This window comes from Rhododendron vialii, chromosome 4a (assembly GCF_030253575.1).
Source record: "Rhododendron vialii isolate Sample 1 chromosome 4a, ASM3025357v1".
NCBI lineage: Eukaryota > Viridiplantae > Streptophyta > Magnoliopsida > Ericales > Ericaceae > Rhododendron > Rhododendron vialii.
In genome coordinates this window covers 42,249,833-42,270,655 of record NC_080560.1, presented here as the reverse complement: position 1 = coordinate 42,270,655, position 20,823 = coordinate 42,249,833, and the positions used below count along the sequence as shown (strand labels likewise).

The window sequence follows — 20,823 nt, the reverse complement described above, 5'->3', positions numbered from 1 at the left end:
GAATTTTAGACAGGAAATGGAGAGTGACGAATTTATCAGTTTAAATATTGGACTGATGTAAAAAAAAGTCTAATTATAGGCCAACTACGCACCCAATTGAAGGGATACGCATCTGGTCGTTCTTGAATCTTGACAATGGATTCTATCCGTATAGCGTAGATTCAATGAACCAGTGTGTTGAAAACACGTACCCATTCGGTTTCAACCTTCGTCTTAGAGATGACGATCGACGGCCATGATCGCAATTGTCCTAACAGCTCACCTCATGCACAGTTAACTAATCCCAAATCGGATAAAAATAAAAACAAAAACTAATCCCTAACCGTCAATTAACCAACGATCTTTCTAAAATGCCCTCCGTGACTCAAATGCCACGCATGTGCCATGTCATGGCCACCTTTTGTGCTAAGCTGCAATAAGAAGAGGCGCCACATAGACCAATGTAAGTGCAAAGTGTGTCGTTAAAGCGCCACATATCAGAGTCACAATCTGCTACCTTAAATACGTGTGTAGCGGTGGGTGCGAAGAGCCTTGACACTTTATAATTAGACTATTAGAGCCAAGCTAATAAAACAGACCCATAAATAATTCACCAAAACTTTTCCCAACTAAGTAATGTGGGACAAAATCCATATAAGGGCCTAGACATGAACATTTAGATGGTTGCATTCATTATTTTGTATGCATATTCCACCCTTTCTGTGACTCTGTCCTCAGTTCCATTTTCACTTTTCAACCCCTTTTTTTCTCACTTTCATTCACCTTTTGACAATTAAGAAGTGTTATATATTTTATCCTAGTCAATTTCATCACACGGCATTTCAAAACCTGTCAAACTTCTCAGGGTGTCCCATATGGAAAACCGTGGAACCAACGAATTTGGTGTTGGTGTGGGTGGAAGTTAATTAATAGCAAAATTAATTAACTATATGCAATTGCCAGATTTGACCACCTGTATTTTTCACTTGTTAGGTTAAATAAGAAGCAAAATTAGATTTTGCTTCATCTGATCATGATGTCTTTATCGACAAAACTAATGATGACAAGTACTCCTTCCGTCCTTTATTTAGAGTTCAGTATTTAATTTTGAATTGTTCCTTAATAAGTGTTCATTTTGTAAAGTTAGCGAGTAAAAGTTGGTGCATTGTCTATTTTGTCTCTAAAAGTAGATTCCATTTTGAAAAGTTAGTGCGTAAAAGTGTAATGATGATGGGTAAGTAGAGAAAGTGGAGGAAAAAGTTGATATGAAAGATATAATGATAATGTCTTTTTAATAAGTTGAAATTACGAAGCATGACACTTAAAAATGTACTGAGGGAATAGTAATTTTTCTTGTCTGTTCAAGTTGGAAACAATAGCGAATAGGAGTGTCGCACACAGATGCGTTCAGAATTGTCTGATACACAAGTCTCCTACAATGCATATTATATCCACGGACACGTGAGATGGCTCTGAACTCCTTTATGTGTGAGTTAGTCACTGGATATATGTGCCCCAAGCATTTTCCGTGAGTATATTAGTAGTAGCTTCCTAAAAGGATGCTCTAAAATTCGGAGTACCCTGTTTTTGCATTGCATCTACCTAGATTTGCCATGGTTTTCTGTGGGTGGTCCTACGACGCAACTTGACCTAGTGGGCCAAGCCCAGAACCCAAAAAACCATGTTCTGGGTTTGTTTCAATAAGTATATTTCTTTGATGTAAAATTAGCTGTAAGAACAGTAAAAATAGTTTTTATTTAGGAAAAAGACACTAGTAGTTTTTAGCGAGAGTCCTTCAACTTTTTGAGTTTTTTAGTCATAGGGCCAAAACGTGTTTAGGCACTTTCATAATGTTTTAGAGTGCACTTTCCCACTTTAAGATTTTAGTAGTTTAGACACTTTCATAAGGTACCTTAGAATTTTAGACACTTTCATATACATGGTATCTTAAAGATTTTAGGTACTTTCATAAGGTACTCTACGGTTTTTAGGCACTTTCATAGAGTACCCTAGAGTTTTAGACACTTTTATAAGCTCATTTGTCCTTATGTTTGATTGCAAAAGATGATTGTCCTTGAGCTCAAAAAATATAAAATATGAGGGACTTTTGACTAAGTCTCCCTTCTTTGATTGGCTTCTTGCCAATCTTGGATTTAAGTCTCGGATTCTTGGACACATGATTGTCTTTTATGTTTAGTGATATGATACCGTCAAATCTTTGTTCCTTTAGTCTTTATAATAACATCTTCAAAGATAAACTAAAATAATTTGCCTTTAAAAAAAAAGAGAGTTTATAATAAACTTGAATTCATTTGCATGCATGTCGTTCTCACTTCCCTTCTATTTGCATTCAATTTCTCTCCATTTGAAGGGAAACCAATGCTCCTTCGTACAAGTATTGCCCAACAGTTAGCCCCTTGTATTCATCACAAAATGTATCGAATTTATGAGGTGCAGATAGATTTTGGGACGATGCGCCTCACCTAGGCTCTTTGATAATTTCTCCGCTTCTTCGTCAAAGCGTGATTATGGTGTCCTGTTTAACTCCATTCTATCAAGTGTGTGACATATTCACCAGCCAGTAGCAGCACTAGCTTTGAATTACAAGACAAAAATGTTACCAGTAGGAGTAACTAATCATTCACTAATGCATCATAGATGCGTTTGATTGTCGGATTGTTGCGGTGCTAGAAAGATTGGTGACTAAACCACGTCAAACAGAACTAGAAACGAGAAATTATTCAACAGACTTGATGCACCGGCGTCACGTAATGCCCGAACACAAACTCTATTGAGATGTACGGTAAAGAGGGAGCTGGAAGACATTTGACGGTACCCAAAACCACCCCATAAATTTTCAAACAAAAATGCTACAAACACAACAACTCCCACACAACAACTCACACAACCGTTGACGTCATGCTGACGTCAGCTCAAAAAGACGTCGTTTTGATAATTTAAAAAAAAAAAAAAAAGTAAGTCGCGGAACAGTGCTTTCCCTTTCCCCTCCCCTTCCCCTTTCTCCCTTCTCACGATCAAAATACAGACCAGAGAAAAGAAGAATACAGACGAGAGAAGAAGAGACGGGCTCCGACCACCACCACCACCAGCGACCATCACCCAACCCCAGCGCTCCCCCATAGCCGGCAACCGCCACCACCACCGGCTTCTGGACACCCGACGCTGTTACCTCCACCACGAGGTCTCTCTCTCTCTCCCTCCCTTTTTCTCTGTCCTTGTTTCAGATAGGATATGACAATATCTTCATCCATTTCCTTTCCAGGTTTTCAAAGCCCTAATTTTAGAAAAACCCTAATTTTCGAGCAACCCTAATATCAGAGCAAAGGATTTTTTTGAAAAATTAGGGCAAACTGATTTGTATTAAAATCAAAGAAGTCTCAGGAAGAAGCACAAAATGGGGAAGATTAGTAGGAAAAAATGAGTGATTTATAATTTCGAGATTTTTACCTCTTCAAGTTTCATTCGATTCGATTTTGTTGGAGAAAGTGTAACAACGGTCTCGAGAGAGAGAACACCTTCGTGGTGGAGGTAACAGCACCGGGGTACCCAGAGGCCGGTGGTGCTGTTGGTCGCCGGCGATGGGGTTCGGGTTGTGTTGGTCGCTGCTGGTGGTGGTGGGAGCCCCTCTTTCACACCTCTTATCTGTATTCTGATCGTGAAAAGGGGAAGAGCGACTGATCTGTTCCGCGACTTTCTTTCTTTTTTTCTTTTTAAATTATCAAAACGACGTCGTTTTGAGCTGACGTCAGCGGTTGTGTGAGTTGTTGTGTTCGTAGCATTTTCCTTTTTCAAACATGCATGCAAGTGGTAAAAGTACGTTCTGAAATCTTTCGCAAATCGTGCGAATCTATGTCGGCCTTTGTGCACGTAGACGGAGGGGGAGAGGAAAAGAGACAAGCAACCTCAATGGATGCCACTGAAATTTTAAGGCCCCGTTTGGGCGAAACATTTTTGCCTTTGGATTTTGAACCAATTGTGGGTGTTTGGCCCATAGTTCTGAATACCGTTTCGGACAGAGTACCGGTTTTTCTATTGGTACGGTACATACCGGTACCGGTCAGGTACCGGGTACCGTTTCGAATTTACCGCAACTACAATATATATAATAATTATATATAATTATAATTCAAAAAAATCCCCCATATCATACAATTCATCATAAAATATTTCTAATAGAAATTCTCTAGTCCCACATTGCTTAGTTACAAAACTCTTTTCCACTTTAAATGACTTTGCACACTAGTGAACTTGTGAATGAGAACCCCATAAGAGGTCTCGCGTGCTCGGGAAAATGTGCCGTGGCCGAAGGCAATTTGAAAAAATTGATTCCGAAACCAATTAACCGGGTGCGCGTCACGGGTTATTCGTGCGCAGGAGGGGTGCAAATCCGGGATCTAAGCCTTGCGCACGTACTATGGTTAAGCCTGTGTTTTGCTAAAATTTTTAACAACGTTTTTTTAGTTTTTTTGGGCCTGAAAAGTTTTTTTTTTTTTTTTTTTTTGGGACCAGAAAAAGTAAAAAAAAAAAACTCTGCAAAATTTCGGCCGGAATTTCCGGTCTCCCGATACCGGCCGGTATTTCCCGAAACGGCCGGTACCGACCGGTATTGGGACCGGAACGAAATTGGGGGGTTAGGGTACCGGTTCTTCGTCAAAACGGTATGTACCGGCCGGTACGGAACGGTATCAATAACTATGGTTTGGCCAACAATCAGAAAGCAGTGCAGAGCAGCATCCTGCAAAGCGGTCGTTCAAGCCGTTCATCTCGACACAGACAGTTCGGATCAGTTAAGATTCAAACCGTCGATTACTGAGATGAACAACAAAATTGTAAAATCCAAAAATCACCTCTGGATGAACATGGATGAAGGGCCAGAAGGATTATTTCAGGCACACAAACAGAAATTTATTTAAATATTGTATTCATATATGATGCAACAAAGCATATGTAGCATTCATAACACAAAATACACATTAGTAGAAAAACACTAGAAACATAGGCTACTTCAAGTTCAGTAGAGCTGGCGACCAGTCTGATGATACTGAGTCATTGAGATGTCGTCCATCAACCATAAGTCAAGGGATTCCGACTCGCTGAGTCCGTTAAACTGAGTTAACTCAGACTCCAAACCCAAGAACGATTCCAAGTTGGAAATCTGATCTTTCAACTCAAGTTCATCAGCCATGGCAGGAACTGGACTTGGGTAGTAAAGCTGCTGATCCGGTGCACCAGTACCCATAACCTGAGTCGGCTCGGTGGACTCCGTACCTACTTGAGTCGAGTCGGGGACGACACAACGACGCTTGGCAGGTGGCGATAGCGGCGGTGTTGGGGGTGATGGTGGAGCAAAGTTGAGCTTGGCCTTGTCGCCGCGGATACGAATGGCGGCTTCGTCGTAGGCTCGGGCGGCTTCCTCCGCCGTGTTGTAGGTTCCGAGCCAGACTCGAACTCCCTTCTGTGGGTCACGAATTTCGGCCGCCCATTTCCCCCATGGCCTCTGCCTTATTCCTCTGTACATGTTCTTCCGAGTCTTCTGACTCGTCCCCGGACTGGTCTTCTCGCTCGTCCCTACAGTTTTACAGTTCATATTTCTCTAAGAAAACATCAGAAAAATTAATTTTCTAAACGTACACAGAATCGAAAATTATATGAATCAAATTCATTTTGGCGCATCTCATGCTACAAACTTACAATGAGTAAAAAGCAATTACGTATGGAGTCGATTACGTTTTGTACTTGCGTAATCTGTTTGATTCATACGGTTGAGCATGAGATTGATACACGACAACAAATGGTAAATTGTAATAGACTCCATACGAGGAATTATGAATCAAACAGATCACAAGAATAGGAAAGTTGAATAAAAACAATTACTCCCTCCGTCTCAAATTCTTTGTCCGGTCGGCAAGACGGAGTGTTAAAAATAATGCAATTTTTTCAAGAAAAAATTCAAACTTTTTTCACAAATTAAAAATACTCATTAATATCTAGTAAGTTGTTGAAAAACTTTTGATTTTTTCTTGCAAAAATTGTAATATTTTTAACACTTCGTTTTGCGGATCGGACAAAGAATTTGGACGGAGGGAGTAATATATATGTTCATCAAATAAACAATTTCCCAAAACGAAAAACACACAATACATGGGAGATGTAGTGCTACAATCAAAATAGTCAAAAAAAACATCCGTTAAGAATATCTTGTGTCTCTTGTGATCTCGGGTTCTAAAGTTAACGATCAGCGAACCTAACGTCATCAATTTTTGGTATTTTGGGTGATGAGGTTCGAACTTAAGAACTGGTATACGGTATACCTCTTATTTGCTGTCATACTCCTAGTCGATAAACCTCACTCATCACATCTGTTAGAATACATGTGTGGATGTGAGCAGGTGGCGTTACAAAATACATTTCTCCCTAATTACCTCTCTATTAGCCGGACGCGTCTCTCTGACTACTCAAAATACACATTTGATGGGAGTTTAACTACTTCTGTACGCCGGCGGTGAAAAGCGTGGGATTTCCACCACCGCCATGGTGGGCCCACCATAGATTTATCACTGTAATCGGTTCATCCGACGCGCGTAATAGTATATAAATGCAAAAAAAAAAAAAAAAAAAAACAGCTATTACATGAAAAATTGAATTACCATTTATAAAATGACCGGTCATAAATAGTTTAATTTTAAAATTATTAAGAGAATCAGACCACCCATTTTATACACCAAAATTCAATTTTTAATACACCTATCACGATTTCCACCACCAGCGGAAAGAATTTAAGCCCATTTGACAGTTACACTCTTATATATGCAAACAAATACGTAATGGATGATGTAGCCCGATGATCTAGCCTCTCTTGAAACAACCTAATCATTTATTTTATAATTCAGTTGTTTAAGTCAGCTTAAACGCGCCTCGATTTGTCTTAAGAGCTCAATCCCACTGCCTCACTTGCGGGGAGCTCATTTAAAGCAGGAGCAAAAGCTCCCTATGGACTGACTTTGATCTTTGCCTGAAACCTTACGAGTGAGCAAATCCCGATGTCCTACTCAGAGAAATAGAACTAAGCGAAGCTTCATACATTCTCAAATATCAGTACCTTTTTTGTCGAGACTGTTTGGCTTGGGATTTGTAGTCTTCCGGCTAATGGATTGGCTCGACCGGTCTTTAACGCCATCGCAGTTCCGATCACCGGAGAAATCGGAGAATGAGTCCAGCTCCGACCAGAGGTCATCGATCGACGGTCTCCGGCCGCTTGGGTTGGCGACGTAGTCGGAGATTATAGCACCCCCACACATCTTGCTCCTGCTACCTTCAACAACAGAGGGGAGAGAGAGAGAGAGAGAGGGAGAGAGAGAGGTGTATGTATATGTATAGGCTCGTGACGAGCCCAGTAAAGTAACCTAGTGATAAATAATTGCGGACGGTTACAACCAATCAGTGCGCAAATACGACAGGGTCCCCCAATTAACCTTTTTTCCGGGTCACTCGATCGAAAAGTTATTCAATGAACTTCAATGGCATTGCGGTACCGTTACGTGATGTCTCGTTATTATAGTTTTAAGACAAAGTATATGGAGTCCGTGATGAAATAGGTTTTGAAATATTAGATAGTGATGTCCTAGGGACATTGAATAATCTCTTCATTCGATCTCATAATTCTTGTTAGTGCATTGTGGGATCCATCAAGCTGATCCTGCGGTGAGAGTGAAGCCGATGTGTGTGGAGAGCAGGATGGAAAAAGATCCTGAAATATCATGTGCCGGTACCTCAGGGGGCACTGATTAATAGAGCTCTCTATTCGACCTCTTGATTCTCCTCAAGTTTCGCTTAATTTTTTCTAAGACTTAACATTTTGTTCCTATCAAAATTTTTTTTTTTTTTGCGCTGGTTCATTTTGAGCCAATTTTTTTGACTTTTCGATTCATCTCGGAAAAGTAATTTTTTTTTTTACTTTTATCCAAATATTTTGATCAAGGACCATTTTTAAAAGTGGTCATTATTCAAAATATTTTGGTAAGTAAATTTTTTTTTTTACTTGCCAAAAAAAATTGACTCATAACTAAAAATTTAGAAAAAAATTCTAACATGAACAAAACAAGAAAAAACTCAAAAAGCCTAGAGAAACTTAGCCTAAAAGTGAATTGTGCGATCCACCAGATCGTATGGTGTGAGTGAAGCCAGCGAATAGTTAGTTGAAATGAGGAAAATAACCTATTAATAAAACTTAACACAGCTCATTTGTTTGATCCAATGTAAATCTGACATTGAAAAAATGTACTTCAAATAAATTGGTGTTGGTTTAAAGGTTGGGAAATGATTTTGCCACTCTTTTTTTTGTTAACGCCACTCTTCTGCAAGTATATTCTTGCACCAAAAATACACTTGTAGGAGAGTGGCGTTAACAAAAAAAGGAGTGACAAAATTAACAGCCTAAAAGTTTTACTGACTAGATTAAATGTTCATCGAGTATATAATTTCCCAATATGTAAGAATATAATAGCATGAAGTCGGTGGTACTTTTAGGGTGTGTTAGCTAAAATAAATACAGTACTTACAAAATACTGTATATTATGAAAGAATGACATGTCACGTAAATCGGAATAAATAGTTACAAAATAAGAACCATGGCAAAACGGGGCTTAGTCTCATGAGTATTAATCTTATAAAATCACATATGTTTTGAAATTATATACTCCTTCACCAACTAAACAGACACTATCCATGTTCTTAATACTGTAGAATGATTTGCGAAGCATGAGAAGATTTTGATTCGATTTGCATCATTTGATAGCATGAGAAGATTTTGATTCGATTTGCATCATTTGATAGCGATGGCGCGTGAATAATTTGGTAAACTTTAACCACTATAAATTTTAGGTCCAACAAAGCCCACTTATGTTGAAAAAACGAGCATACTTCCGAGTGATTTAACAGTACCAACTACCAAGCCACTCTCCGATTGAAATGTTATCAATTGAGTCAACCACGTCTCCATTGGTATTGTCGAGTTGTGTTACACTAGCACATTTTTTGGACAAGCAGATGCCTGAATCAACTTACGTGTACTGTATAGTACGCTACTGACTACGCATTTGTGAAATTTACGCTACAAAATGATGCGAATAGGACCATGATGCGTCTCATTTTGTACCACATGAGATTGTGATAGTGAGAGGATCTTGATTCTGGAAATCTCCACCACTAATCATGTGTAGAAAGATTAAAAAAATCACATAATTACGGCATCTCTCCACACACAGAGAGAGAGAGAGAGAGAGAGAGAGAGAGAGAGAGAGAGAGAGAGAGCAATACAACTGAAATTGCGTCACTTTGAAAGAAAGAAGACAAAAAACAGTTTGGCAGAAAAGAAAATTGCATCACTATGACGAAAAGAAAATTGGGTTTTGGAAGCAACAAAAAAGCCAACAACTGCCAGTTTTGCCCTCCCAGCTACTCTGCTGGCCTTTTCTTCAGAAACAAGCCCTGATTAAATTTTGTACTAAAGAATAAAACAAAGAACACGTTTGTTTTACACGAGAAAATGCAAAAATATAGTTCTGGGAGTTGCTTCAATCTGTAAAAAGTGCATGCAGTTACACTACACTTCACTTGGAAGACAGTAGATTAACTTAAACGGGCAACAGAACCATGGGCAGGGCAGACATGTATCCAAACCAACTTAGGGAGGGACCATCCCACGGTCCAGTAGCGAGAGGACAGATTAAAGCCGGGGCAAAGGTCCCATGGACCGCTCCCACAAAAGCTGATAACACCAAGAAGATTTCAAACTTGAGACCCAAGAGGGACAAAATTCCTAAGTAGTAAACCTTAATCACTAGGCCAACCCCTAAATCCAATCATGTGCATATACTATATATGCCTTTTCGACCATTTTGACAAGCAGCAATGAAAAACCTGGTTCTAATCCGCATGCATTCAATTCTTTTTCTTGAACGCAACATGCATTTCAATTCAACGTGCATACCAGCTAATTCATTCCGTATCTCCACAAAAAATTGATACTACAACATTCAGGAACTCCAAACATGGTTATATGTTCCAGGAGCAGGATTCAAGAATCAGGCCAAAGGTTTCCCGCCCTGACCCTGCACATAATATGACATGCATAAATGTTGCTGGGTGGCTGATTCCTAACGCAACAAGTAATTGCACTTGTAAAAATTCTTCTCATCTATCCGACACAACTACCGGTGACTCGTAGCTAAGGTATGGGACCAACATGATCTGATTTGATGCCTACACACTGGTTTTGCATAACAATTTCCGCATAGGCAGGAGAGGTGGGGAATTGGCTGTCCTTGAATAAATAATAAGATATTTTCTCCAAATACATTGGTGATAAGCCCTATACAAGAAGAAACAAATGGACAATCTGCAGTATAGGTCACTCAAATAATCAAAGACAGCATGTACTCTTTACTGGTTTGGCATCATCCAGGCTTCCACTAATAGCATGTATTCTTTACGGCAGCATTTGGCTATGCAAGGGGAAACTACCATCATTGTACCCAGTAGAGCATAATAAGAGCACTAATAGCACTAGAAGATGCGACAGGTTCCTTACCAATTGGCAGAACGAAACCCATGTAAACCATTAAGAGAAAGCATCAAAAGGGAAAAGGTCAAATTCCTTGTATGGATAAAGATTATGAACCAAAATATATAAAAAGTGAAAGGGCATCACTTTATTAAATGGATTCTCAATCCAAAAGCCAGTTTATATTGGGAAAGAAGAATTTTAATCACAGGTTCACAACCAATAAAAGTATATGAAATACAACACTTTATGCAAGTAAAATCACTTGGTACACCTGAAAAGAGCAACATCTTTCAAAACAGAATGTTATTGTTCTCCATATCGATGTGAGGGAGAGTAAACTATCAAACATGTGCGTGAATGAAAAAGCTAACACTGAAAAAGAAAAAGGATTCAGAAACTTCTCTATTCGGCCATTTTAGTCAGGCGGTGAATGGTACTTCTCGCAACCCTGTTACCAGGATCAAGTTTCATGACAGTCCTAAGGTCTTCTGCTCCAAGTCTGTACTTTTCCATACTCTCATACAAGAGTGCCCGCTGTACAAGGACAGCTACATTTTCACCATCATTTTCTAGCACCTGCATAGCATGCAATTTATGCATTCTGTGAGTTTCCTTCAAAAAAAGGAAAAAGGTTGACTGAGAAAATTATCCACAAAGAATAAAGAGCACAATACATGTAGCCAACGCTGCACCATATTGGTTCCCTCCCATTAATTGGTCACTGTCCAATAACTCTTGCCCATAAAATGACTAAATGTATGTACCCCACTGAAAAACTTTAGGCCTGAATACTGACATAAGGCAAGCCTCCAGTTGCGGAGTTAAAATTCTCCAAGTTTGAGAAATCCACCAATTGGCCAGAGACCTGTTAAAAAACACGCCTACCCACAATAGCAAGGTCGGGGGTGGAAGGGAGGGGTTATGACCAAATTTATATTTCTCCATCGTCCATGTTTTTCTTAGCACCTGTTCCCTTAGTTCTTCAAACAGCTCACAAAACTATTTGATTTTCAATAGAAGTTGAACAATAGCTTGAATAAATTCATATGCTAACATCTTTACCAACGTAAACTAAATCTAATGCAGAAACTTTCAAACTGAGTATAGAAACAAATTATAAGGAGTAAAAGAACTGGAGAATACCTTTGTACAATCTGCCACAGCCTTTTTATACTCCCCAACTTCTTTGTAACATGAAGCCCTGCTGGATAAGACCTCCTTGGTAGCGTCATCGTCACCAACCTTTTCAAGAAGAATCACAGCCCAAGAAAGCCACTTTATTGCATCGGGATACTGCCCTTGTTTGTAATTATCCATCCCCTTAACCTTTGCAGCTGAGGCTGAAACACCAGCAGGCGGTGGAGGAAGCCCATCAAGCTCAGTTGTCCCACCCGTGTCATTCGAATCAAAACCCCAATCCTCAGCACCAGAAAATTGCTCGCTAGCAAGTCCTTCGTCAGACCCTTTAGTAGGGCCCCCAGCCGATGCTGAGGACGGGGTAAACAGAGTGTCAAAGGCATCCAAACCAGATAACTGAACAGGAGGCTGATTCTGTGATTTAGGAATCGCAAAATCGTCCAACTTCGAATAATCCCCAGAATTCAACCCCATGGAACTTTTCTTGATCTCAGGGAAAGGATCTGCCATAAACGCAGGCGTGCTTGATTTCGAAGCATTCTGAAACTCTCCAAATCCATCACCTCCTGAAGAAGCCTTGCCTTTTCCTACTGAACTCATACATCCTGCTGGCTTTGATCCGAAACCAGTCAATGAACCAAACGGGTCCTTATTGGCACCCATTCTGCCTCCCAAATTGCCAATTGACGAACCCCCTAGATTTCCACTCTTCATAGTATTTGCATTACTAATGTTACTATTCTTGCTTGCACTGGTATAACTTCCAAAACTCTCACTCGACCCCCAATCACCACTACCTTTAACCGAATTACCGGTCTTTGGCAGTGAATCCGCCATATTCCCCATTGAATACATACCCTTATTATTATTACTGGTAGTATTCTTGTTTGAACTAGTATAACTCCCAAAACTCTCACTAGACCCCCAATCACTACTTCTATTACCCGAATTACCCGTCTTTGGAAGCGAATCCGCCAAGTTCCCCATCGAATACACACCCTTATTTGATCCCGGCCCAGAATTCGCCGTTGCACTCTTCAAAGGAACATTACTATTACCCTTATTCTGCCCTAAGGCCGAATTAACCAGATCACCAAACAAATTAGGGTTCTTATTCACAATTCCAATACTAGCTGCCACGGCGGGGGCGTTCGACGTCGTTGCTGACGTTGAGCCCCAGCTTTTTCCGAAAATGTCCCCAACCATCGAGGACGGGGCAGGAACGGTGGCGGCACCGGGCCGAGCCGCTGGCTGGGTCGGCGCCGGCTGGTGGGACCACGAGGGTCTGGGCTGCCAAGACGGTGCCGTGTTGGGTTTCGATTGGGTAGACCCGAAGGAAGAAGAGGTGTAGGAGGAGGGTGTTTTGGTCTTCTGGTCGTTGAGGGATTTGGGACGGTTCGAGCCGATTCCCAAGTCGAAGTCGAAGGTGTTGAGGGACATGGGTTTGGTGGATTTGTCGTAATTTGAATTCATATTGACGTTGAAAATGATCCGCTGAAATTATATATATATGTATACGAGCGAGCGAGGAAAAAGAAATAAAGAAGGAAATTGGGATTACAGTGTCGAGATTGTTTGGATCGATTGAAAGCGTACCTGATCTTCTCGTTTACCCAATTGAAGGGGTAGATCTGAGACGAGAGAGAGAGAGAGAGAGAGAGAGAGAGAGAGAGAGAGAAGGGACGGCAGCTTCCTTTGGGGAAATGTCGGAAGCGACTATTTGGGACAGAGGCAATTTAGATCCAGAATTCTAACTTCTTTTTTTTTTGGCAACATGAGGAAACGCTTTGTTTAGAACTTAAGAAAAAGAAATGAAAATAAAGAAAAATTAAAAAAATTTCCTCCTATTATTTAGTTGAAAAAAAAAGAGAAAAGAAAATAACAATTTTAAATTTTGTAAATAGTAAATTTTTTCTTCCATTTTCTTCCATTTTCTTTTCTTTTCCTTTCTTTCGTTTTCGTTGAGTTCCAAATAGATCCTAAATATGAATTAATTATTTTCCTCAGGTTTTACATATTTGACATTGAGTTCGAGTCGAGGTAGAGCTTCACCTCCATTTATTTCAGTTTTATTGGATTGAACATTGAAAAAGATTACAGTTACAACATGGGTTTCTTGGTAGTACTCAAAATTGGTGTTATAGTATGTTTAATGGTCATTCTTATAAAACTTATTACTATAAGATGAAAGGTTAGCCTTGTGAATAATATGCTCTCTTGTACTGATCGCCCGTTAGTTAGGGGTAATAAGGAAAACTTATCCCATATCCTTCTATATCTGAAGTTTGGCCCGATTGTGGGAGAAGGAAGACCCCCTATAGGGGAATAAGTGAAGCCACCGCCCACCCTATCCTTGGCTCATATGGGTTACAAAATTTACTCTCATGCCCCTCCATCAAGTCCCCTATTTCTCTTTTATAGATTTTTCTTAGTTACTTCATAAAGGCAAAAAAAGTAATTTGTCGAATTTTTTCTTTATCCCCCACTCTTATTCACCAATATCAACTAGTACCTAACAAACAATTCTCTCATCCCCACTTAATTACCACCTCTTCCTTATTCTCCCCACAAACGGGCCGTTACTCTTTACACTAGGATATGAGCTTCTTATGTCTTATGTTTTCGTCCTTCAAATGCAACCGATTTGGTGCTACAAAGCCTAGAATACCACGTAAATATCATTAAATCCAATAAAATAAACTTCCGAGAGTCCACTTTAAGATTGATCCTTCAAGTCCCTTGCTAACAATTTGTCCCAAAACATGGCCAATCTTTGCCTCTTTGGTACCATATTTTAGCCAAGCATTTTAGCCAACAAATGTCGTATCAAATACTTCTAGTTGTTTTGTAGTTGAGCATAATTTCACTACGTTTTTCCAGGATTTGGAGATTGTGTTCTTCAGTGCCTAATTGGATACATACTACTCTTCAGTAAACCCGTGTACCAAATCCCATGGCAACACCAGGTTCATCTGTGCCAGTAACCGTTGAACACCAGCATTGTCAAGCGTTGGTCATTTGCCAATTTTTTTTTTTTAATGATCAGGCCATTTTAGAAGAAACAAATTCCACATTACAATGAGAGAGAGAGAGAGAGAGAGAGAGAGAGAGAGATGTCTAAAGTGATTTGGACGCATCGAGAACGAAAATCTGCACGACTATCAATTCCTTCATAAGGTCTGGAAACTCGGGATACACTTCCTATAAGGACCTGTAACAACTCTAGTTAAAGAACTCAAACGCAACTTGTTCAGCTTAGGAGTTGAGAAGGTAGGGAGGGAGATGGAGATCTAAGAGAAGAGACCCATAAAGAAGCAGAGAGAGAGAGAGAGAGAAGGGGAAGAGAGAGAGGAGAAAGGGGGAGAGGTTTTTACCTGATGCTTCCAGGTTTTGGCGTTAGGGAGACAAGTTGGAGAGGAAATCCGTACAAAACGAGGGGAGAGAGGCTAGCTACAATTAAGCCTGCCAAATGAATGAAGCCTTGGAGAAGAAATCCGTACAAAGTGAGGGGAGAGAGGCTAGCTACAATTAGCCTGCCAAATGAATGAAGCCAAAACGACTAGTGGCACGAAGAGCCTGTTGGAATCCTGAAACTTGGTGTTCGGTAGCTATAATAGCCAACAGGCCTCATTACACTGTTGGAGATGCTCTTTTTTTTTTTTTTTTGATCCGCCTGTTGGAGGTGCTCTTAAAGCATGCAAAAGAAAAGTAGAGACATGCAAAACTTTAACGGTATAGGTACTTAAGATAAACATCATCCATAAAACAAAGCACAATTAGCTGACAGAAAACCATCCAAAGAAGAACCTCATTTCTAAACTTATACAACTTCTTCAGAAGTACGTACCAAGAAAATATTCACATATGATTTCTCCATGAACGTCCAGTCATTTAAGAAACAAGAACACCAAACCTTGACAGGATTTGGTTAAGCTTGAGTTCCGGTAGCTGACTGCTTAACTACTGACTAATAGGCACTTCTGTCTGAGAGTCCCCCCTGATTCGTTGAGGGTCCACCACTCTGAGGCATATTCTGGCCTTCCGCAGATACTGTTTGCTGCGTGGATTCACTCAGATTTTGGCCCCAGGTCTGTTGGAATGGCTCTCTCCTTTGAGTCTGCATCGTCTTTGTACGCCTATCGTACCGCGGGCGAGGCCTATTCTTGGTTTGTTGCCTCTCATTGTACCAAAACTGTGGCCTATGAACGACTTTTCCATCAATAAACAAATCACCTATACACCAATTTAAAGGAAATACAAAATAAACGATTAGCAGAAGGAAAGATTTGCTATTGAGTACCAATTGCAGAGAGATGCAAAGCCAAAATGGCATTGCTCAAAAGTTATAACAACGGTTCGAAGTTTAATACCAACCTCCATAATCTTTGTTCGGAACATCAAGATATGAATCAGGCAGCACCCACAAAACACCAGGAAGGCCTGTTCAACAGAAGAAAGTCCACAACTAGTCAAGATAACCCACCAGACGTGGGTAAAAACACAAGTTCAAATAAATAACTGCCGAAGGCACAAAATAACCATCAATCAGAAATTCAGAACATAACAACTTAACACAACACCTTTTAATCACTGCATCCATAATCGAAAGACAATTCTTGAAGAAGCTCGTAAGGATAAGAATTAAGATAGGAAGGTACCGGCAATACAGCCCTTAAAGTTCGCAAACAAATAACAGTCAACAAAACTGATTCTACCAAATGCATATGAACATCCAATGCAAATTTTGGAACAAGAACTTAATGAAAATATAATGCTATGCAATTTTCCGGTGGACCTCTGAGATAAAGAGGGTTCAGAAGGATTTTTTCGGCCTTGGTAGTTCTTTAACAAGATATAGATCCTATCCATCATTCACTTTGAAAATGGAATTCCCGAAATAATAGGTCCTGTGATTCCCAAATCAGCTCCTATTGCTAATCTACTGGGCGAGGTTTTCCATGGGTTCAGTTCCTCTCCATGCCGTAATCCTCCATACCCCTCCATGCTCTTTCGTTTGCACAGGTCAGAAAACAAGCTATACGGGAACCTAAATCAAAACCCTCGAATCCTAAATAGGCCACCTTTACAAACATCATTTTTTCTTTTATAGAACTAAACAGGAAAAACACAAACACCCTAAACCCCTAATACCTTTAACTTTGTAGGATAGCTCTTCAGAGATCAAAGCACCGAACCCAGTATACGTCGTTGTACAGACAGAATATATCTTCTTCTTTGCCTCTTCTTCACTGCAACCCACCAAATCAACCCAAAATAAATCATCACACTTCAATTCACACACACACAAAAGAACCAAAAACCAAATATGTATGTACTATGTATGCAACCCACCAAGTCAACCCGATATAAATCATCATAATTCAATTGACACACACTCACACATCCACACCGACCCACCCACCCACCCACCCACCCGCACCAACACACACAACCATACACATTAAGGTTGTAAACAAACCAAGTTGTTCGCGAATAGCTCGAGACACTTCTCATTATGGGCTCGGCTCATTAGAAAACGAGTCAAGACCGAGCTTGAGTTTTGAACTCGTTAAGTAAACGAGCAGAGCTCGAGTTAGTTGTGACTTAGCTCATTCGTATTGACTCACCCCATTCATATAGAGGCTCGGTTAGTAAACGAACCGAGCTCTAACATATCGATACAAAATGAACCCATCTTGAGCTCGATTATTTGGGCTCGATTCGAGCTCGAACTAAACTAGTTACAACTCATTCATGACTTCTGTTAGAATAAGTGTAGATGTGAGATGTGAGCAGGTGGCGTTTTGATTACTCAAAATATACAAGTAGGTACACACATTTGATAGGAGTTTAAATTCTGTATGCTGGCGGGTGAAAAGCGTGGGGTTTTTGCCACCACCGTGGTGGGCCCACCGTAGATTTATCATTGTAAATTTTTTTTGAGCCGCATTTATCATTGTAATTGGTTCATCTACAATGCAGAATAGTATATACATGCAAAAAATTGGCCATATAGGAAAAATTGAATTTTGGATGACAGTCCATTTATACACCAACATTCAGTTTTTAATACACCTATCAATGTCTGATCAAGCTAATTTTTGTGTGCGCTAATTACTCTACAGGCCCCATAAGATAAACGGTCTCAATTTACTGCACAGCGGTGGCTGGAAACTCACAATTTCCCCCGCCCCGCCCGTGGGAAGAATTTATACCAATTTGACAGTTATACTCATCTACTATATGCAAATACATACGCAATGAATGATGTAGCCTCTCTTGCCACAACCTAATCATGGCTCGGCTCTTTTGCAGCCCTAGTTCTGGATCCACACATACACACATTATATCTACATATAGCAAATAGGCGAATATAAATGTATGTATGAACTACCTTCCGACGACTTGGGCTAGGGTTTTGACATAGGATCCGATCATTTCATCCTCGGAGGGTCTACGGTCGGTCGGGAACTCCATGACTATGAGCCAGTGCTCGTAGTCGCACCCGTCGAGGAGTATCGTCTCCTTCGGAGGCCGGTTGCTCCAGTTTGGAGACGGGTCGTTGAGGGGGGAGTAACCCGACCCGGACGTCTTCCACCGAGCCGGGATCGTCGCCACCGAGTCGGGAACGAGTCGGGGGACTTTGTCGAGGATTCCGAGCGCGAAGCGAGAACGGAGAGGGGAGGAGAGAGAGCGGGAGAGGAGGGAGGATGATAGAATGCGCCGGGTGGTGAAGGTCGACGCCATGGATGGAGGAGGTCTAGAGAGAAGAGAGAGAGAGAGAGAGAGAGAGTGATGATGAGCTGAGAGAGCTGATGTATAGAAAGGGAAAATGAAAAGGTTTAGAGGAAGGTATGTTCTGGCTTAAGGGTACATACGAGCTAAACCGGGTTCGAACTCGGCTTGTTCAGTAACACGTTCAAAACTCGAGCTTGAGCTCGGCTCACTTTAAATGAACCGAGCTATTAAACGAATCGAGTTTGGTTGATTTACTTAACGAACCTCTTTAAACAATCCGAGCCGAATTTTTGAGTATCGAACTCGGCCCGTTCAGTAAACAGCCTAAAACTCGATTTCGGCTCATTTTCTATAAGAGTTGAGCCTTAACGAGCCGAGCCACGAGCTCGATTTGTTTGCAACCTAGTTCTGGCTTGCTACAAGTTAAAAATAATAATAATAATATAGAGAATTTCAAAGTTGGTGTTCATTTTAGCACGAATTTAAATTCAGACCATTGGAGTAAACTAGTAGTACTAGCATTTTCTGGATCCAAATAAAATAGCTTGTATGATATGATATGAAGTTCCGCGATTGCTAAATTGAATACTCCATCTGTCGCATAAAATTGGTTCCATACGAAATTACGTGTCATTTTCAAATTTAAAAATAATCTATTTACTAAAACAAATTTTCAATTTTTTGCACTATTCAAAAAATCTAATCGAGATATATCAAATAAGGTTCATAGTGCACAAAAAATTACTTTAATAAGTACATTATTTTTAAACTTGAAAATTGTACGTAATTTCATGGAGACTAACTTTACATGACAAAGAGAGTATTAAATTTGACACAAAAAATGACATTACCGAACTTTGGGCTGGCATACTGCACACGCAAGGCAGAGAGGGTATTGCTTGACAAAATTTGGGTTTGGCACAGCCACTTAGCGTTTTCTTATGTGCAAGAAGGATTCATTGCTGTGACAACGTTTTTTTTTTAATATCATAATGTAACTAACTATTCTGATGATACTGACTTTTGTCGATAAAAAAAAAAAAACCTTTTCTGCCACGTTTTGCATTATAAAGAGTAAGTCTCCCTTTGAAACTTTGGGAAAGAAGTAGAAAAGAGGACAAAACTTAAACAAAATTCCTTCCCTTATTTTGTTCGTAAAATAGGGAAATTTCAGAGGAGGTGGTCTTCCACTTTAAGAAAAAGTACTTTTTTTTCAAAATGTTTGAATTTTAAATTCAAATATAATGAAAAGGTAAAATATTTTTTTAAATTTTTTTTGCACCGTTTAAAAGATCTTAATGAGATCTATCAAACAAGATCTATATTGATAGGAAAATTATTTGCGTAAACACATAATCTTTGAGCTTGAAATTACTTTCTTTTTCAAAAAGTACTTTTTTTGAGAAACCGGAACGGCCAATCATTTCCACACTTTCTCTCCAAATTTTTTAAAAATTGGACTTAGGTTTATTATGTAAATTTCATAAGCCAACAATTCCAATCTCCCCTTTAATTTTCCTCTCATTTTTTCCTTCTGTTCCAATTATCCCCCCAAGTTCGGAACGGAGGGTAAGAGTTGAAGTTAAAACAAATAGTTCTTTGTGCAGAGATAAATGAAAAAAATTTACTCTTTCAACAATTTCACTTCCTTAGTCATCATATATAGGTTAATTTTTGATAATATGGTTCTCTCCGGAAAAAAATGCCCCCCAAGCATGGAGTTATTTTTACCATCTTGAAGCCTACCATCAAGAAAAAGAAACGCTTGTGGCTATGAATGAAGGAAAAACAACTACAGGTATAGCTACGGTTTACTTGAGTAAGCTGAGACTTGAAAGTGTTTTGATGTACAATCACTAGGAAATACTGTAAGTTTGTTTCATGTGCTATATGTCAGTGACGGTTTTTGGAACAACAATCATAATTTTCCTGTGGATTTGACAAATGTTTTTATTTTAATTGGCGAAAGCTAGCATGGTTAGAACAGTTAAATTAACACGAGGATGAGTTTTTTTATTTTTTTTATTTTATATTAACGGCACATTTCATATATTTCAAAGCCCGAAGGCAAAGATTTCATCCAGAAATTAGGAGTATTGAACCAAAACCTCCAAAATCTAAGACACGAGCCACTGTACAATAGCACTCATGTTAACAGGCTCTACAATGTGTACTACTGAAGTAGACAAGCATAATTAAGGTGCCGGCATAGGGTCCATCTTTGATCTGGAAGTAGAGAACCCAATGGGAACACAGCTCAAACCAGTGAGCGAGATGACCTCCTTAGTTAAATTATCACCTCATTTCTCTGGGCACCTAAGTGCAGCCGTTGCACGTCACTTGGGCCAAAGGCCTCTTGGCTGGATTTGACGAATGTTGGAATT

General features: G+C 39.8%; 3 protein-coding genes across 3 annotated transcripts; all 3 read right to left on the bottom strand.

The window, feature by feature from the left end:
* Positions 1–4,904: 4,904 nt before the first annotated feature.
* On the bottom strand, positions 4,905–7,600 carry LOC131324554 (ethylene-responsive transcription factor RAP2-3). Its single transcript, XM_058356549.1, has 2 exons — positions 7,100–7,600; positions 4,905–5,568 (listed from the first exon to the last, which is right to left on the bottom strand). Exons 1-2 carry the CDS (start codon positions 7,296–7,298, stop codon positions 5,012–5,014), a joined length of 756 nt encoding a protein of 251 aa, XP_058212532.1. The 5' UTR covers positions 7,299–7,600; the 3' UTR covers positions 4,905–5,011.
* Positions 7,601–10,687: 3,087 nt separating this feature from the next.
* LOC131324552 (uncharacterized) lies at positions 10,688–13,461 on the bottom strand. The gene is made up of 2 exons (XM_058356546.1): positions 11,708–13,461; positions 10,688–11,140 (listed from the first exon to the last, which is right to left on the bottom strand). Exons 1-2 carry the CDS (start codon positions 13,172–13,174, stop codon positions 10,967–10,969), a joined length of 1,641 nt encoding a protein of 546 aa, XP_058212529.1. The 5' UTR covers positions 13,175–13,461; the 3' UTR covers positions 10,688–10,966.
* Positions 13,462–15,418: 1,957 nt separating this feature from the next.
* Positions 15,419–18,542, bottom strand: LOC131324553 (multiple organellar RNA editing factor 3, mitochondrial-like). Its single transcript, XM_058356547.1, has 4 exons — positions 18,096–18,542; positions 16,853–16,950; positions 16,076–16,141; positions 15,419–15,934 (listed from the first exon to the last, which is right to left on the bottom strand). The coding sequence occupies exons 1-4, from the start codon at positions 18,446–18,448 to the stop codon at positions 15,669–15,671; spliced, it is 783 nt and encodes a 260-aa protein (XP_058212530.1). The 5' UTR covers positions 18,449–18,542; the 3' UTR covers positions 15,419–15,668.
* Between the last annotated feature and the right edge of the window lie 2,281 nt (positions 18,543–20,823).